This window comes from Panthera tigris, chromosome E1 (assembly GCF_018350195.1).
Source record: "Panthera tigris isolate Pti1 chromosome E1, P.tigris_Pti1_mat1.1, whole genome shotgun sequence".
In the NCBI taxonomy this organism is placed as follows: Eukaryota; Metazoa; Chordata; class Mammalia; order Carnivora; family Felidae; genus Panthera; species Panthera tigris.
Window position 1 is genome coordinate 204,969 of NC_056673.1, and position 12,847 is coordinate 217,815.

Consider the following 12,847-nt stretch of genomic DNA (forward strand, 5'->3'; position numbering starts at 1 on the left):
CCTGTCCGTCAGACGCCCGCTCTTGTAAGAACGTTGATCAGAGCCTCGCTTCACTGCAGCTCTCGGAGTCTCCGCGTCCCCGCTTAGATTGGGGCAGCGGGCTTGTGTCTCACACCTTTGGCTCCTGTCAACCACAAGTCCTTGAGATTCCAGCAATTCCATCCCTTTGGGCTGGGCAGAAGCTGCAAGTATGATCCTCACAAGAAAGACGGAAGAAAAACCCCACACACAGTTGCACTTTTTTATATAGAATTTGTACAATATATTTCTCTTCATTTGCATATTTTACCCACAACTCAACATCCTTTTTACAGGCTGAAATCACTCAGCTTGATATAATCAAAATTCTTTCTTTCAAACAAATAAGAAAAATTCAAAATCGTAAACCCGTAAGAAAACAAATTAAAAACAATGATGAAAATAAGTCACTCCTCCCCTTAGGAACAGTGTCTGTACAATATATAGGATTTGGGTCAGAATCTCTTTATAAATCAGGCACATGTTTCCACGACACCTTTTTTCCTGCCAGTTTTATCTCCTGCCTGGAAGTTCTGCCTCCAAGAAGGATCAAGGCAGGCTGGTCTCGGCGGTGTCCGTTCTTCCAGACACTGCGGGCCGGTGGGGCCCAGGGGCCCAGGTGGGTGGGGCGGGCTGAGCGGGGGAGAGCAGCGGCTGTGTGCGAAGCAGAACCCGGGTTCACTCCGTGCAAAGTCAGAGAGGCCAGAACGGCAAGGGCGGCGTGAGACAGCAGCGGTGCGGGGGCCGGCGTTTACCCACGGTCAGGCCTCCCAGCAGGATGGGGAACACGGTTGGCAGTGACCACCCCAGGAGGTGTGAACCCGCCCCGCCATCTGTCCTGCTTTGGTCAGTCGGTCTGGGGCACCAGGGCTGTGGGTGGCAGCGAGGCGAAGCGGCGAGCACACCGTCTCGTCCATCTTCCAGGCCCCCCTCTGCACTGAGACGGGCCTGGGCCTGGGTGGTAGGGAGCGTGGGGCCTTCTCTGAAAGCTGAGGACGGTTTCCTCCAAGCCGCAGTGCCCAGAGCTTGCATCCCGACACCACGGGGGACCAGACCGAGCCCGGGCCCCAGGCCTGACGTCACCAAGTTTCAGGACGGGCCCCTCGGTTTGCACCTCCTTTGAACTGTCCCCCACACGCTGGCTCAACGTGTAGCTTGGGGCTTGAGTGAGAATCCAATTCTGAGGCTGCATGAGGTTGCTGCCCCTCGGCCTCCTGACCAAGAAGGCAAAAGTGCTTCTGCAGGAAGACACTCGTGGGACCTGCACTCTCGGGCCCCTCCACCCCAGACCCCGCAGACCCTGCGAAGGGGGCTTGAGAGGCCACGGGAACACTGACCTGCTCCCCTCGGCCTTCCCCAGGCCCCGCGCAGCAGGCCGTGCTCAGGCCAGGATGCCCGCCCTGAAACGACAGCGGTCCCAAGCGCTCTTCACCGAGCCTTGCGCGCAGCCCAGGTACCCACCCCGCCCTCACGCGCCAAAGCATGGCTTTGGAAAGAGAATCGTCGGCACTTCAGGGCAAGACCGCAATCATAAAAAGAAAAATGGAAAACAGCATTCGCGAGACCTGGCGCACTCATAGCCAGACAAATGACAGCCGAAGAAGCAGGTGGGGCCCTGGGGCGGACACGTTGGGCTGCCCATGACTACGGAGAAGAAATAAAATCATGTGTCTTTTGTTTATTTGGTTTTTTGTCTTTTTTTGTTTTGTTTTGTTTTTACTTCTAAAATAAGATCTCATCTGATAACACTTCAAGTATTTAAGTACAGAAGCTAAAGAGAATTCCTCGACTTGTTGCTTCCACAAACAGTGTGTCCCCCTGCGTGACCGTTCTGCCGGGCCTCCCGTGGGGCCTTTCAAGGGAGTCATGTTGTTCTGCTCTAAAAATGTGAGGTGGAAACTGGAATAAGTTGAAACAACTCAACGCAGATGCGCTAGGACCGGTGCATGAGCGATGCACGTGGGAGGCCCGCTGGCCGTTTCCAAGGGCACTTGTTGTCACTGATGACTTCTGCGGGGCAGCTGCGTGGGTGTTTGGGGGCCAGGTGGCAGCCAGGACGAGCTCTCATCAGCTTTGGTTTGGACCATCCAGTCTCAAGAAGCAAGAGCAAAGGGAGAGCTCCCCGGCCAGGCCCCCACTGCCGGAGGTCTTGCTGAGGGACGCAGCTCCGGGCAGACGCCGCGTTCAGCCGCCGGCTCCAGCTCGACGGAGACAGAACCCTTTCCAGGCTGGTCTCTGAACAACCTTCTCAAGGGCCCCTGCCTGCCCTCCCGAATAATTCTGAGTTATTCATACTCATTCTCATATGCTATGGTGTGTGCAGGTGTCTAGCTTGTGACGTGGCAAGTTCTTGGAGGCGTGACTACTTGGCATTCTACTCGGAACAAAGGGGGAGCTCAAGGGGGGCCGGACGCTACAGCATGGGCATTTCCCTGAATGAGTTTAGACGTCTGCTCTAAAACCCGTGTGGACACATCAGCTAGGTCCATGCATACCATACCAAGGGCTAACACTTGACATTCCAGAGGCGGGTTGCCTTGTTTGGGTAGTTGATGGCCAGGCTGATAGCAGCGATGTTCTGTAGAGCCTGTGGAGGGAGAAAGGGTCACTGCCAATGTCGAGAACCATTCAACTGCTCACTCGTTATGTGTGGACTGAACAAGAGCCTCTGCTGAGCACTGGGGGTGGGGCTGGGGTAAGGGAGACACAAGCAAATGTGGTTCCCCTCACCCGGAGCACCAGTCTAGAGGAGAGAGAGAAAAACTCTCTCAACCACAAGGAAGCTCCAAACATAGGGTAGAAAGAGCATCACTGCCCTGTAAGAGGGGCGGGTGCAATGCTTGGTGGGCTCAGTCGACCCGGAGGATGCTGCCCACGGGGTGTCTGGGCAAGCTCTTTAGGGAAAGGGAGGAGCACAAAGGTGCAGAAGGGAAGAAACAGCCAGCCAGCGCTGGGCCACAGTGTAGGAAGGGTCCTTGCTGGGAAGGAGGACGCCCTAGAGCCAGGCCGAGGCCGTGGTGCGGGCTCTGTGCAGCAGGGGCGGAAGGCGGCTGGGGGAGGACGAGGCAGAGCCCTGGTCCAGCACGGTGGATGGGCTGTGGGGAGGGTCAGGACGAGGGTGACACTGGGCACAGGGGCAGGTGAGAGGGAAGAGCCCACAGGAATCTATGGAGCGCTCGGTGCCATATGGTCAAATCTCAAATTTTCGCTGCGTGTCACAAAAGCAGGGGTACTGGGGGCGGTGGGGGCAGGCACCTGTTAGGAGGGGAGGGAGGTTCTACTGTGCCTCCGGGTCTCAGGAGAATTTGTACAGACGCCCCAAGTGGATGGGGGCTTCCTGCTTCTCCGCAGGCAGGACCCTTTCCTGTGAGAGGACCGTGTGCTCACCGAGCAGACTTGCAGAACAGAGCGCAGGGCTCCGGCTGGACAGCCACTCAAGCGTGACCCTGGGCAAACCTCCCCCTTCTCTAGGCCTTAGTGTCCCCCTGTGTCCACTGTAGGGTTGGACCACATCCTCTGTGATATTCAAGGGTCTGCGGGTCTAAGGTTCTCAACATGTGGCCTGCGCCTGGGGGTCCCCGAGACCCTTTCCGGGCTCCGCGTGGTGATGCTAAGACATTGTGCCTTTGCCACCCTCACGCTCTGGAGCATGTGGGGAGTTTCCCAGAGGCCGGTGCAGGACAGCACAGCTGCAGCAGCAGGACGCAGGTCTGGCGGGCGTGGACGACAGCCGCCTCCTCAAGGATGGTTTTGTTTGGGAACATACAGCTGTTTTGCAGAGAATGTGTTACTCATGTTAACACGGAGTAAGTTTACTATTTCTTAAAGTGATAATTAAGTGCTTAAGTGTTTTAATTTCTAAGTTTAAAACCTAATCTCTAATGGTATGTATCGATATGTGCAACACACAAATGAAAGCTTTTTGGGACCCTCAATAACTGAAAAGTGGAAAGGTGTCCTGGGACCAAACTGTCAGGGGTTCTCCTACCAGGGAAAAAACTGAAATCTAACTCTATGGAAACTTCAGGCAAACTGTCAATTTAAGGCATTGGTTGTTTTGGTTTCAAAGACAAATTCTTGCTAGCGTGTTCCAAGCCCACGGTTGGATATGAAGGACACCGAGTAAGGGGCTCAGCTCCCTCCTCGGACACTGGAAGGATGCAATGGGGTTGGGACAGAGCCCCGGGTGAACCCCAGGGGGTTTCCGTCCATGGCAATGGGGCCATCTGGCCACGGGGAGGCATACCTGTGCCGCGCAGCGGAGAAGGTGGTCGTCGGTGGTTAAGGCCAGCAGGTACTCCTGCAGCAACCCCAGCTCCTGCGGAGAGAGCATGGCTGTGGCTGGAGGGGACCGCCACCCAGGGGACACCCTCCCACCACCACGGAGTCCCGCATGGGTGATCGCTCCTGGTTCCGCGGGCACCTCACGGCACTACCTCACTCGAGAGCCATGGGAGGAGCTGGACCGGGAGCAGCCAGGTGCCCAGTTCTGGAAGGGGGGGGGGAGCGGGGGCGGGGAGCCCTCTGCCCCGACTCATCCATAGGGTGCTCCGGTCGGTTTCCTCATGTCGAAAATGAGGGGTAAGCTAAAGAACTGGGAAAGACCTTCTCATCTCACATGTTCAATGAGCCTACTACGCTCGTGGGAAGAAGGAGAAGGAAGAAGGAAGAAGCCGTCCATTTTATTTTCCAGAACTCACTACTGTCAAGCACTGACCCAGGGCAGTTTTTCCCCTGTGGCTTTAGGCCTGACAAAACAGCATTCCGGGGGGGCCGGACGGAGGTGAGGATGCGTACTTCAGGCCACGCCTGCCCCCTGCGCAGGTCTGCCTCGACCCAGACGACACCCCGGGGCTCGGCCCTCAGCCCGGGCAGCGGGGGCGCTCCGGCAGGGCCCTCACCGCTCACCTGGGCGCGGTTCTCAGTGACAAGGAAGAGCTCCGTGAGGGCGCGGTGCAGGGGGAGGAGGATGCCAGGCTGTGTCACGTCCTCGAACAGGCTGTACTCCATGTGCGTGAAGAGCTGCCACAGGGGCTTTAGCAGCGTCAGATCACAGAGGTCGCTGCGGGAGGGGGTGAGACGTGAGACAGACGCCAGCTGACAGACTCCCCCCCACACCCAGTAAAGTCATCACTGTCCCCCCAAATGGCCAAAAATATCCACCAGTGGCAACTAGGGAAAGGGGCAGAACCTAAACTTCAGAACAGGACTCCAAGGATGCAGGAGACCCCGAAGCCCAGGCCTGTAAATCAGCGGCATGCCTCTAAACGGTTGTTAGGAAGAACCTCGTGGAAAAATCTCGAGATAAATGTTACGTGGAAAAAAGGAGGCATAAAGCTGCAGATATGGTATCGTGTAACTGTATTATACACAACAGTGAACAAATATATCAAAAATGTTATCAGTTGTTGTCTCTGTCCGTTTTCTAGATTTTCTGCAACACTTGTTGCTTTAACAATCAAGAAAAAAAGAGGCAGTTAAAAGGCAATGAAAGCCACTATAATAATCTTACGCTCACGAAACACAAGAAATATGGTTGTGAGGTCGCTCGGGCCAGAACCCTTTCCTAGTAGAGCAGAATCCTTTTCCACTGGATAGGCCTCCGTGGAGACTCACTGCGTGTTTCACTCTGAGGGAGGACGTGCTGTGTTTCTAGTTCAACGTCCTTATGAGAAGAAAAGTCAGGAAATGATATTCTGAGCCTTACGACATGACTTTATATACTTATAATCCTAAATTTTGCTTTTTCTCTTTCACGTATGACTGTACGAAGTATTCTGCACATTTACTCTTGGAGCCCATCATTTTCTCCCAGAAGAGCGAGTCTTCCCAGACCACCAGGAAAACTTGGCTTGATTTAAAGAGACAGCTCTACAGCTGAGCTTTCAGGAAAGCGCTCCTACGTGGCTCATCCGTGGCTCATCCGGCCACTGGCAGCCACCCCTCCCCTGGGGCTGCCTTCCCCCTCTGCCCGGCCTGTCTGGACTGAGGAAGGTCGGCAAACCGCACAGGCACATCACGTGCAGCAGGGAAAGACCCGCCCGTCTGAAGACAGTTTCATGCCCATCCCTCAACCACCACGTGGTTCTCACTGCAGGCTGCTCTCAATGGGACAGAATGCAGCCCCTGTGGGCCAAGGGGCCTTTGTCGCACACGAGGACACGGCGCTAATGGCAATCACGCTGGCTTTCTCTCTACCTGCCCGCGCGCAGACGGGCTCAACGTGCCACCCTTTTCTCTCCCCGACTCGGAGAGCCCTTTGTTTTTTCAATAACAGCTCCATATTACACCAGAAGATGGCGTGCTATCTTGAATATCATCTCTCCGCTCTGGCGGCATCCTGTGTCTGTGTGCCTGGAAACTGCTAGAGAGGCGCACCGACACCGTGCGCGTGAGGGACACATCGCCAACACCTGCCCTCTGAGGTGAGGAACAAGACAGCGGGTCTTTAACCTCCACTTCTACTCAGTACTCTGGGGAGGTCACGGCTAGCGCAAAAAGGAAAAAAAAAATGTCTAAGGACCGAGAGGAGGAACGAAACCCGGTTCTTTGTAGATAACGTGACTGTGCTCTGAATAGCGACACGTGAGCTCTCCAAGTTAAGCAACAGAGCACTGTCACTGGATACAAGGAAAATACACAAAAGTGAATTATATATGAGCAGAAACAATGAAGAATAAGAATTCTACAACACCAATTACAGTATCATCAAAAACATTAGATAAATCTAATTTAATGGAAATCCTCTACATAGAAACATCACTCAGACCTGAGCACTGGAGGATCGCAGAGAAGAGGAATCAACATAGACGGTTCAGTGCTCTGAAGTCCACCCAAACCCCGTCAGGTGAGACGGGGTATGTGCATATGTGTGTGAACAGAAAATACACAAGCGGATAAGGAACACGACAAGGTACTGGAATTTCTAGCCAGAGCAGTTAGGCAAGAAGACGAAATAAAAGGCGTCTACACTGGAAAAGAAGACAGAAATGTCTCTGTTTGCAGATGACATTCTCTACAGAAAACACCAAAGACGCCACAGAAAAACCGTTAGAACTCATAAATCCAGTGAAATCGTAGGGCACAAAATCAATATAGAAAAACCAGCTGCCTCTCCTCTTTTTTTAAAACTAGGTTTCACACCAGCGTGGAGTCCAGCGTGGGGCTTGAACTCATGACCCTGAGATCATGACCAGAGCTCAGATCAAGAGTCGGACACTCAACTGACTGAGCCACCCAGGAGCCCCACCGGCATTTCTATATGCTTAATGACGAGCTATCAGAAAGAGAAACTAAACAAGTAATCCCATTTACAACAGGATAAAACAGTAAAATACTCAGACATACATTTTCACAAAGGAGATCAACAATCTGTACGCTGAAAACTATAAAACACTGATGAAAAAAACTGAAGACGCAACCAAGTGGAAAGGCTGTTCCGCGTTCAAGGACCAGAAGGATACTGTTAAAATACGGCCGGAAGCAATATACAGATTCCATGTAGCCCCTATCAAAATCCCAATGGCATTTTCACAGAAATAGGAAAAACAAATCCTAAAATCCACAAGGAACTACAAAAGACCCCAAATAACCAAGTCGGTCTTGAGAAAGAACAAAACTAGAAGCCTCTCACATCCCAATTCCCACCTGCAATACAGAGCCATGGCGATCAACACAGTATGGTATTGGAATAAAAGAAGACACAAAGATCGATGAACAGAACAGAGAGCCGAGAAATAAACCCACACGTAGACACCCAATTAATTGACAAAGACGCCAAGAATACGCAACGAGGAAAGGACAGTCAGTCACCTCAACAAATGTGTCGGGAAAACCTGACACAAGCCGCATGCAAAAGCATGAGACTGCATCCCTCTCTCACACTATGCACAAAAATTAACTCAAAATAGATTGAAGACTTGAATGTAAGACTACCAACTATAAAACTCCTACAAGAACACATACAGGTAAACTCCTTGCCATTGGAGTGGACACCAAAAGCAAGAATAAACGAGTGGAAGGAACGACATCAAAACAAAAGGCTTCTGCACAGTAAAGAGGACCATCAACAAATGAAAAGGCATCCACGGAATGGGGGAAAACAGTGGTAAATCACACATCCAGTAAGGACTTAATACCCAGAATATACAATGAACTCATGCAGCTCCCTTTCAGAAAACCCCACATAACCCAACTAAAAATGGTCAAAGGACCTGAACAGATATTTTCCCAAAGAAGACACCCATACGGCTAACATGAAAAGATGCTCAACATCACTCAGCATCGGGGAATTCAAGTCAAGACCACACTGTCACCTCACATGCGTTAGGGTGGCTAGTATCCAAAAGACGGGAGGTAACAGGTGCCAGCGAGGATGTGGAGAAAGGGGAGCCCTCGTGCACTGCTGGTGGGAACGCAAACTGGTGCAGCCACTGTGGACACAGTATGGAGCTTTCTCGAGTAATTCAAAACAGAACCACAGTATGATCCAGTAATCCTACTACTGGGTTTATATCCAAAGGAAATGCAGTTGTTACCTCAAAACAATACCTGCACTCGAATGTTCATTGCACCGTTATTCACAACGGTCAAGGCATGGAAACAAGCTAAGTGTCCTATCGATGGAGGAGTGGAGAAAGCAAATGTGGTGCATATATACACAGCGGAGTATGTGCCAGAAGGAAAGTCATGAGAAAGAAGGAAGACCTGGAGGGCATTGTGCCGAGTGAAATAAGCCAGAGAAAGACAAACCCTGGATGACCTCACTCGCATGTGGAAACCAAAACCACACAAAGAAACAGTCAAACTCATAGACACAGAGGTACTTGCTGGAGGCCGTGGGTGTGGGAAACAGAGAGGCTGGTCAAAGGGACAAGCTTTCAGCTGTAAGACAAGTAAGGTCTGAGGATCTAATGAATGACACGGTGACTACAGGTGATGACGGCGTACCATACTGGATCGTAGAGAGGCGCGCGTAACTGCTGTCACACACAACAGAGGTAACATGAGGTGCTGGGTGTGTTAAGTAACTTGATGGGGGCCCTTGTACAACGCGGACACACAAGAAATCTCCTCTAGCCTGTAAATATGTTACAACTTTGTCAATTACACCTCACCGAAGCTGGGAAAAAAAGAGAAACAAACCAATTCTAAGATGTATATAGATATGCAGAGTCAAAGATAGACAAGACGGCCTGGAAGCTGAAGAGCAAAGGATTTATGCGACTAGATATGCGAATTCATTAGAAAGCAACGATAGTTAAGACAGCGTGGTACTGGCACCAGGACCATGAAGAGCGTTGGAGCAGCAGAGACCAGACACAGACGCATCTGTACAGACACCTCCTTGTGAGCAACAGGGTGCTGGAGTGAGGTGAGGGACAAGTGGTCTTTGGGGTCAGGTGGAGACTCACATTCGAATAATTAACCCTGACCCCCTGCACTTCACGTCCTGCGCAGACGTCATTCCGCGTGGAGCGTACAGCCAGGAGTGAAAGAAAAAATAACAAAAGCTTCTAGAACACAGGAAGCACCTTCACCACCCCAAGGTGGAGTGAGGCGGAAACTGCCTAAACAGGACAACAAAAGCACTACCATAAAACACGATTGATGAACGGCAAGATGTCAAAATTAGAAACTTCTTTTCATCAGACTCCAGTACAGAGAAACGGCAAGCCAGAGTGGGAGGAGATATTCACAGTTGTCCACGAACTCCCTGCGAAGGACTCACATACGGAGAGCGGCTCACCTGTGGGTGCAGCAGCGGACGATCCTCAGAAGCAGGTGAATGGCTTTCAATCGCTGATGGCCAGTCTGGCGACAAGCCACACCCACCAGCCATTCCCAAATCTGGGCCAGTGGGAGGTGGGGCACGACTCTTTCTTCTGACAACATCTGCTTCAAAATCTCGAACCCTGGCCCACAACCACAAAACACCGATATTTTAATGATTAGCTCTTGTATTTACTCTGGTATTATTAACTCTTATGTTTAACAAATACGAGGAGGTAACTATGGTCAAATTTTGCCTTTCATAAAAGCAACATAGGACCAACATTTTCAGCTCCTCCCTTTCGCAAACCACCCTGCAAATTCCAAGAGAAGACGGGTCTTTTCTAGGTGCCCACAGGTGCTCTTCTACCCGTCCATGCAAGAGGACAGCCAACCACCACAGCACACCACGGTGGCCGTGTGCTAGTATCAAAGTACCTGCTTTGACTGTAACAAAGATCCGCGACATAATGGCACCTACCCCTCCCCCGAGCGTCCCCGGCAGGGACATCCTACACACAGAAAGACCAGGGCACACACCTGTCTGGAATCGCCCGAGGTGCCCAGCCGTCACAGTGAATTTGTAGCCCCACTCCGTGTTGCTCATGTCAGAGGTGAAGCGATAATACAGAGTATCTCCTGGGTCACACAAGAACCAGAAACAGGTCAGGACACCACAGCAACAGAGAATGGCGACAGACTAAGCCCCATGTGACATCCCTCCACGTCCCTTCTCTCGCTATTGAGTTTGTTTGTTTGTCTTTGAGAGACAGAGTATGAGCAGGAGAGGGGCACAGAGAGAGGGAGACACAGAATCGGAAGCAGGCTCCAGGCTCCGAGCTGTCAGCACAGAGCCCGACGCGGGGCTTGAGTCCATGAACTGTGAGATCATGACCCGAACTGAAGTCGGACATCTAACCGACCGAGCCACCCGGGCGCTCCTCATTATTGAGTTTAAGTACTTCATGGTAAGAGTCCGTATGACCAAGTATTTATTACCTGGAAGCTCAAAATCCTTCCATTTCTGCTGAGACCCACTGAAAGTGTGTCGATCCTGCTGGAAGTCACTGCTGCTGGACATGGCCAGCTCGTCACAGCCCTCCTCTGTGCTGCACTGCGCGTCGAATTTGATTGAGAGGTAGATCGCACCAGGGATGTGGACCTTATCCTGGGGAGGGGACAGAAAGACACCTCTGTCACTCCTGAGGGTTTGCCTCCTGCCACATCCTGCAAATGTGAGAGGGTTAAATGTCAGCCCTGCCCTCCCCGGCCCTCGGTCTGGCGGGACAGGAACATGCACACGTGAATTAAACCGAAGGACAGGGGTCTCCGAGGTGTGGCCACGTCATCGAGATGGTGCAGTGAGGGCTGAACCCAGGCGCACACTCAGATGCCAAGGATTCCCTGCAAGGAGCTAGCTGCAGGGAAACTGAACCCCCACCCCCCACCCCAGGCCTGGGCGCCCACTTTTCCCATTAAAACCAGGTCACCAGGAAAAAAGACTGGGTGGTAAAGACTCCCTGGCTTTGGGACCAAGGAGGCCCTCTCTTGGCTGGGGCTTGGCAGGGGTGGGGGGCGGGGAGCCGCTCGGGGCATTGGCGAGCTTCTCAGCACCCCTCGTGGGTCCTGCCAGCCACACGTCTTGGAGCGTACCTCAAAGTTGGTGTTATTGTTATACGGGTGTTTGGACTCCCTCACTTGCACTTCCATCCCAGGCTCCTCCATGAACTGGCAGGCAGCCAGGGCCATGGTCCCCAGCATGCTCCCTCGGCAGCCCTGGAGTACCTTCCGCAGGATCTGGCGGGGCACGAAGCAGCGAGCGTCAGGGCCTGCCGGTGGCAGGGAGGAGGAGGAGCCCAGTTCAACCCAAGGCCTGTCCAGAGGGGCTGGCATCACCACAGAGGCTGACCTCACCCGCCGCCTCTCACGGCGGGGGGTGGGGAGAGGGGGGACTTCCTGTTCACTGGGATGCTGGTTTTCCTTCTGGAGAACACCACTTCGGGGAGCTCGGAGAGAGCCAGCAGAACCTATCAGGGGTGTCCCGGGCCCTGAAGAGTCCTGAGACCAGCAGGGGAAGGATGCGGACAGACAATTACAGCACAACAGGCCACATGCCGAGGGGGTGAGGGACTGGGGGCTCCTCGGGGCGAGGGTGGGGAAGGCCACGTGCCCCTCTGCCACTCGCAGATGAGAGGTGCGGCTACAGCAGAGCCGCCAGCACCTCCAAGGCTGTGTGGCTGGGGCCAGATCCAGGACTTACAGACTGGTGGTGTCTTTGACAGGCAAATTAAGGAGAAGAGGATGAACTCACATCCTGAGGAGTCCTCGCGTAGGGCGGGCATGTGTGTGGGTGAGGGCACATGATGTATGTGGGCGCCAAGGGGACAGGGAAGAAGAAGGCGGCAGTAAATGTGACTCAAGAGTTGTGCACTTGGAATCTGGTAAGGTGGTGACAAAACCATCCCGTTCGGCTGGAGGTGGTGCCCACAGCTCCCGCCATCCAGGCCAGGCCAGCTCTGCGACGAGGCTCCTCACGTATGTGCACCCTGGGAAGCCTTGCTACCCCAACGCTACTCTCGAGACAAAGCTGAAGATTTGACTTAAGAATAAACACAAAACCAGGGGTGCTGGGGGGGGGCTCCAGTGGTTAAGTGCCTGACTTCGTTCAGCTCGGATCACAATCTCACGGTTCGTGGGTTCGAGCCCCACGTCGGGCTCTGTGCCAACAGCTCGGAGCCCGGAGCCTGCTTCGGAGTCTGTGTCTCCCTCTCTCTCTGCCCCTCCCCTGCTCATGCTTTGTCTCTCTCTCTCTTAAAAGTCAATGAACATTAAAAAGAAAGAAAAAAAAGAAAGAAAGAAAAGAATGGGGTGCCTGGGTGGCTCAGTCGGTTAAGCATCTGGCTCTTGGTTTTGGTTCAGATCATGATCTCACAGTTCGTGAGTTCCAGCCCCACGTCGGGCTCTTTGTTGACAGCTCCAAGCCTGGAGCCTGCTTCAGATTGTGTCTCCCTCTCTCTCTGCCCCTCCCCTGCCCATGCTCTCTTTCTCAAAAATTGAT

At 52.9% G+C, this 12,847-nt stretch overlaps 1 protein-coding gene across 4 annotated transcripts in view; it reads right to left on the reverse strand.

Annotated features, from left to right (window-relative positions):
- Window positions 1-1,681: 1,681 nt before the first annotated feature.
- ZZEF1 (zinc finger ZZ-type and EF-hand domain containing 1) overlaps window positions 1,682-12,847 on the reverse strand; it is a 100,799-nt gene continuing 89,633 nt past the window's right edge. For all 4 annotated transcript variants that reach the window (XM_042965374.1, XM_042965372.1, XM_042965373.1 and 1 more), the window contains exons 49-55: window positions 11,443-11,586; window positions 10,789-10,957; window positions 10,330-10,428; window positions 9,767-9,932; window positions 4,927-5,080; window positions 4,265-4,336; window positions 1,682-2,605 (exon numbers count right to left, since the gene is read on the reverse strand). In XM_042965374.1, coding sequence (XP_042821308.1) covers window positions 2,525-2,605; window positions 4,265-4,336; window positions 4,927-5,080; window positions 9,767-9,932; window positions 10,330-10,428; window positions 10,789-10,957; window positions 11,443-11,586 — 885 coding nt within the window. In that variant the 3' untranslated portion in view covers window positions 1,682-2,524. The remainder of the gene's footprint in view (window positions 2,606-4,264; window positions 4,337-4,926; window positions 5,081-9,766; window positions 9,933-10,329; window positions 10,429-10,788; window positions 10,958-11,442; window positions 11,587-12,847) is intronic.